Source organism: Melospiza georgiana, chromosome 6 (genome assembly GCF_028018845.1).
Source record: "Melospiza georgiana isolate bMelGeo1 chromosome 6, bMelGeo1.pri, whole genome shotgun sequence".
Classification (NCBI taxonomy): Eukaryota; Metazoa; Chordata; class Aves; order Passeriformes; family Passerellidae; genus Melospiza; species Melospiza georgiana.
In genome coordinates this window covers 49,184,166-49,190,326 of record NC_080435.1, presented here as the reverse complement: position 1 = coordinate 49,190,326, position 6,161 = coordinate 49,184,166, and the positions used below count along the sequence as shown (strand labels likewise).

General features: G+C 39.9%; 1 protein-coding gene across 1 annotated transcript; it reads left to right on the top strand.

Moving 5' to 3' along the window:
• The first annotated feature begins 497 nt into the window (after window positions 1-497).
• LOC131084629 (alpha-1-antitrypsin-like) lies at window positions 498-4,493 on the top strand. Its single transcript, XM_058026224.1, has 5 exons — window positions 498-524; window positions 1,259-1,948; window positions 2,390-2,660; window positions 3,407-3,554; window positions 4,287-4,493. The coding sequence occupies exons 2-5, from the start codon at window positions 1,276-1,278 to the stop codon at window positions 4,491-4,493; spliced, it is 1,299 nt and encodes a 432-aa protein (XP_057882207.1). The 5' UTR covers window positions 498-524; window positions 1,259-1,275.
• The last annotated feature ends 1,668 nt before the right edge of the window (window positions 4,494-6,161 follow it).

The following is a 6,161-nucleotide window of genomic DNA, read 5'->3' as shown; positions in this document are numbered from 1 at the left end:
GGTGTTGAAAGTTGTGACTAAGGTATATAGTAAGGCAGAAGGACTTTCTAAATCCAAACCCAGTTTTGAAATCCTGCCAGAGAGGTTGTGGCATGGGCAGTGCCCCCAGAACGAATCAAAGAAGGCATTTTGGCAGGGACACCGTGATCCTTTGTGCTGGCTCAGGCAGACCCAAGCAAGGGGTGGCCCTCACACCAAGTCACAGCTGTCAGCTCCAGCCACGAAAGGTATGGCTGTGGCTCCCTTGCCAAACACCCACAGCAGCAGGTCCCTCCTGTCAATCCACAAGCATGGAAGCAACAGAGATACAGTGTCTGCTCCATTCCTTCGTGTCTGCAGCCCCATCACCCAGCATTTGTCTGGGTTGGAAAAATTGTCCAAAATAGCCAATGTCATGCACCCTCACTGGCATCCTCACTGGCAACTTTTATTTGAACTGATTAATGATTAACAGAATGCTCTCATTAACTCTGTTTAATGGTATTGAAGAGAAGAATGGGCAGACAAGACCAGGCTGTAGCAATGTAAGTACCCTTTTAGTTTTCCTTTAGATCTCTTGTACTTCCTTTTGAGGGGGTCGTTGCCTGGGAGTGGTGCCTTTGTACATGTAAATAGGGAATATACCTCTTATGAAAAAAATCAATACATTTCAAAAGCCAGAAAGAATGGATACTAAGGAAGATACTTCCCATAATAAAGTAAAAATTGCATTTAGAAACAATAGAAATTACTATAGACTTTTATACCACAAAGAGTAGTGATCTAGTCTTTCACCTTTGAAGGAACTGTAAGAGTATTTTGTAATTTTGGTTCTGGATAGTATGATCTATGCATATATCACATTTTTATTTAACACAGATTAAATTCTCCAATTATTTGATGAATTGAGGAAGACTAACAGAGCTGCAGTAACCTTCATGCAGTACTGAGTGCAAAACCCACTCATGCCAGTTACTCTTGGGAAAAGGTCATAAGCTTCCAGTTATTTAAAATTTTTAAAAGAATATGCTAATATTAAAGTTAATAAACTTTTAAAAGTTTTAAATTACCTCTTTTGAAAGAGAACTAGACAAAAAATATCAATAGTGGAGTTGTATTCTTTCCAGGGAACACTGACATGCATCAGAAATGCGAATTATAAGTGTGGGGGGCTTTGGAGAACTGGTGTGTTCTGAGAGCATCATTTTACTTTACTGGAGGACATGGTATGAACAAATTAATTTCCATGACATGTTTTGCATGTCTATTTCTTTTGCAGAAACAGCTGAAAGAAAAATGAAGACCACTTTCTCCTTGTGTTTATTGCTAGTTGGTTTGCATACTGTTGCCCTGCATCAACAGCATCCTCGCTACCATAATAAGCAGGATGATGCTAAAGGGACATATTACCCAGGACGTAATTCTCAGTGGGAAGAAGCTTCTCCACTTAAGAACAAAACCTTTGTCAAACTAGTTTTCAGCAATGCTGACTTTGCATTTTCCTTTTACAAGCTGGTTGCATCTGAAGCAATGGACAAAAATATTTTCTTTTCACCCATAAGCATCTCTGCTTCCTTTGCAATGCTGGCACTTGGTGCCAAGGCTGTGACACTGACACAGATTTTGGAAGGGCTTGCCTTTAACCTGAAAAAGACTCAGGAACAGGAAATACATGAAGGTTTTTGCCAACTCCTCCACATGCTGAACCATTCAGATAGTGAGTTCCAGCTGAGCCTGGGCAATGCCCTTTTTATAGAAGAAACACTAAAACCAGTACAGAAGTTCTTTGATGATGTCAAAAGCTTTTACGAATCTGAAGTTTTTTCTACTGACTTTAACAACTCTGTTGGTGCTGAGAGTCAGATCAACAGTTATATTGAGGAAAAGACAAATGGGAAAATAGTTAAACTAGTGGAAAATCTTGATCCTCTGACTGTAATGGTTCTTGTTAACTATGTCTTCTTTAAAGGTAAGATATATCAAAGGGTGCAAAGATAATTCTTATTACAGAAAATGAAAAGAGAAAAAAATTAAATATTTTAAATAGAGGAAATCATGTTCAATATCTGGAAGGTATAGCTATAAACCCATGTATATTTGTTGCCAGTAAAAATATTTCCTCACCTGCTTTAATGAAATTTTAAATCAAATATCTTTATTGAATTCAGTAATTTTGCATGTGATCATAGACTCATGCTGTAGTGAAGGTGGTGTTTTCAGTATTATCTGTCTGTAATTGTCTTTAAGGACCTAAAAAAATACATACGCAATGCTGTAACACCTGAGGATGCAGTAACATGAAAAGAATATTTACTCTAATGAAAGGAAGGCTGTGGAACCACATCCTGTTTTATTCACTGTGACCATTCCTCCTTGTATTCCACTGAACACATTTTCTTTTTGTCATAAGCCCATTGGAAGAAACCCTTCAGTACAGCACTGACAAAACAGGAGGATTTTTTTGTGGATCAGAAAACATCTGTAAAAGTTGACATGATGTATCGAAAGGGTTACTACAGAAATTACTTTGATGAAGAGCTGTCCTGTTGGCTGGTTCAGGTTCCTTACAATGGAGATGTTGCAGCATTATTTGTTTTGCCTGATGAAGGGAAGATGAAGCAGGTAGAAGATGCCCTCTTGAAAAGAACTGTAACTAAATGGGAAAAGTCCCTCCAAGACAGGTGAGACTTTTTGCTAAGGTGAGAGGTGACCATATTACAGATTAGTTGTGATTATCTCACCAAGACAAAACATCAAAGGACAGGTTATTTGACTGAACTCTATACACTTAATGTATAGACTTACTTGACTCTATGATGGACTTCCCTTTTCTTAGCTGGAAAATGAAAATTAAAAAGAGCTATGGCTAGTGAACAAATAGGTCATTGATCTTGGGATTAATCTTGGGTTAAGTTCGGGATTAATCTTGGGTTAAGTTCCTGATTCAACTAAAAATTACTTAGCACCCTGATGAGGTCAACAGACCTTTGTTTCAAGCAGGCACTGGGAAACTGCAATGGAGTATCTGTTGAGGGCATTCTGTGTAAAAGTGGATTAATTCACCATTACTGCAGCTATTTCTGTGGTGGCCAAGGCCCTGCTGTATATTTGAGCAGCCTTAGGTCAGCTAGCTACAATCATTTTAAAAAGCCCTCCTACCTGGCAGTAGTAGCTCTGTTTGCCTCTGAGTTGATATAGCTGTGTCTCCACCCCACTCCTCGAACCCTACTGCAGAGGCAGGAGCTAGCACAGGCTTATTCTATCCAATCCTCCACATTAAGTAGCTAACCTGATCAGAAGTGCTATCTGAACCCTTAGAGAAGGCTGTAAATACTTAGAAAAACCAATGTGAAGTGTCAGTATACTGAAGTCATTGAGGAATGTTGCCTAGATGATGATTTGTCCCTATTTGTGTTGTTTGTTACAGAAAAATACATCTGCACATTCCAAAATTTTCTATTTCTGGTACTTATGATGTGAAAAATATAGTCAAACAAATGGGTATGGTCAATCTGTTTACTGAACAAGCTGATCTCTCAGGGATTACTGAGGAGCCTGGACTGACGGTTTCAAAAGTAAGTCTGCGTGTGAAAGCAGCCACAGGATTTGCCTGTTCCCAGGAACCTGACAATAATATTCCATGAAAAGCTTATCCCAGTCTCTCTGAAGCATCACTCATTCTCCAATAGCTGCCAATCTGGAAGCAAAGAAAGCCCTGTCTGTCATAAACCTGAAGCCAAACATGCTTACAAGGGGTTAGAAAGGCATGGTTGGAGGATGAGGATGAAAACATACATATAATTAAATGTTCTTTTGGCTACTAAACAAAATTATCTAAATGTAGAGCATTAGGTTTGGTAAAATTTCCTCTAATTCTTCCTACACAGGGCAAAGGGCTGTTATTCCTGCCCTTCTAGTGTTCTCAAAAAGTTATTTTCTTCAGCTAGATGACAGGGTAAATTCACAATAATACATAAAGCTGCCAAAGACAAAATTGAGTCTCGGCTAAATTACCAGGTTTCTTTGCTTCCAGATTTTCTTGTCATCAGTCATCGTGAGTGCTCTTTGGCTGCCTGCAGTTTGAGGGTTACTCTGCAGAACCAGTGAAGGAGGATGGCTTGGGTGGTGTGATGGCTGTTGGTGCTGCGGTGGGAACGGGAGCAACTGGGGATGACCTCCCAGATGCTGCTGCTGCTTGGTCTTGCTCCAGGCAGGGCTCCCTTTGCCTGGCCAAAGTGAAGAGGGTGGCAGGCTGCTCTCCTCTTGCTGGATGGTCAGCTGGAGGCTGTTTGCTTTGTTCCTTGCAGGTGATCCACAGGGCCGTGCTGAATGTTCATGAGAACGGCACTGAGGCGGCCGGGGCCACGGTGAAGGAGATTACCTGGAGATCTGGGGATTTTCCTCGCCCGCCTCGGGTCAGATTCAACAGACCATTCCTCCTGCTGATTCTGGATAAGTTCACCCACACTGTCCTCTTCATTGGGAAAATTGTAAACCCTCAGAAAAATGACTGACTTATGCACATCACTGGCTGAACTCCTGTGATCCACTGAAACACTTATGTATGCATACCATCCTGTGCTAGTGCTCATCTTTCAACCATTATCCGTAGAAACCTTATTAATCCCTTACAACATAAAAATTATTTTTCTTGTCCAAAAGTCACTAGGGTTTCCCACAGCCTACACCTGAATACAGCATGCAGTGTTAATGAAATACAAGTCACTTTTCACCAGTTTTGTAAGAAGCCCTTTCTGATGTGCTCTTGTGGAGTATTCAGCTGGTTCAAAGTCTCCAATTGATGTAGGTATTGCTGTACAGTCACAGGGTGTGCATGTGAAAGGAGAAACAGGAAGAATGAGGTGCAAATTTTAATTCCTGTCTGTGTAATCCACTAACCCTTGATGAATACACTTAGATGCAGATTTCTTTAATATTGGAGTGAATTTTCATTAATTCCTTTATGTTTTGTAAGCAAGCATGGCATGAAACTGTAGGATCAGTGACTGAGATGGAGGACACCACCAATGGAAAGGGCTGATGAGTGCATCTGGTTTAACTTGCTTTCCTCTGTCTCCTCCTCAGCAGAAGCCCTGGCATGGAGACAAGAAGGCTGCTTTGCTGTACAGGTAATTTAAACTCTACTAAGGAAGGAATGCATAGCAGAAAAAAGACTTTTGTTTTATCCTAATAATAGAACAATTGTTGCTAACACCTCAAGATAAAAGCCTGATGGAGTAGTCTATGACACAGCACCAGTTTCCTTTTCATAGATTTGTTGTCACTGTCATTTCTTGTTTCTACTGATGCCGCCTTCGATATTCACTTTCCAGACTTGACAGATTGTGGTAGAAAAAAGGAGGAATGCAAATTATAACTCCAGAAAGTTTGCACTTTCTCAGTAGGAACTGCAGAGCTTTCCTGGGGACTGTTAACTTGGTTTAAGCTATCATAAACACACATAAAAATACAGAAAATATTTCAGAAGTCACTTTTCTAAATGTTAGCAGTGGATTACTGTTATAGACTAAAAGCAGACTGGGAATTCATATTTGTACCTTTTCTAACCTCCTCAAAATCACATAAATCAATGACAAAAGTTTCTTATTCATAACAGTATTTAGTAACAAGTAGTTGTCTTCATGCCTCTAAACATATAAGGACTTGGTCTAGGTGAAATACAGATAAATTTATTCTACAGAAGATCATTTCAAACTTCTTGCCAAATCTCAGGACTAACTCAGGATGAGCTGTCAAAGTCCAGATTTGCAATGACAAATAACTCTGTAGGCAAATATCAAGAGACCCTGTTTGCTGTTCATCATGGACCTCAGATCAATAATCTCTGTTTGTTAGTAGGAAAAAATATCTGAGTGCTATTTTGCCAATCACATCTCACTTTGAGAAGTAGCCTTGCCTCTTAACTCGTTTGAAAGTGGATAGACAAAAATAAAGCTGATTTAAGAACTGGATGACCAGAAAATATCTTGTTAAGGAACCATCTTCAGACAAGTGCAGGAACCGTACATGTCTTGCCTTGGTTTTCTTTCCATTTTGGCAAAAAAACAGGGCATGCCTTTCACTTCAAATGTGCAGCAAATTTGTGTAGTCAATAATGAGCCCAGAAGGATTGCACAACCCTCCCCCACCCAAAAATGTCAGCATTTAGGTTGTCACAAACC

What these genes read in the sequence shown, in the direction of transcription:
- LOC131084629 (XM_058026224.1), top strand. Translation starts at nt 1,276, where the DNA reads ATGAAGACCACTTTCTCCTTGTGTTTATTGCTAGTTGGTTTGCATACT. An exon ending in TAACTATGTCTTCTTTAAAG is followed by an intron (nt 1,949 to 2,389) that starts GTAAGATATATC and finishes TTTTGTCATAAG; the next exon opens with CCCATTGGAAGAAACCCTTC. An exon ending in CTGGACTGACGGTTTCAAAA is followed by an intron (nt 3,555 to 4,286) that starts GTAAGTCTGCGT and finishes TGTTCCTTGCAG; the next exon opens with GTGATCCACAGGGCCGTGCT.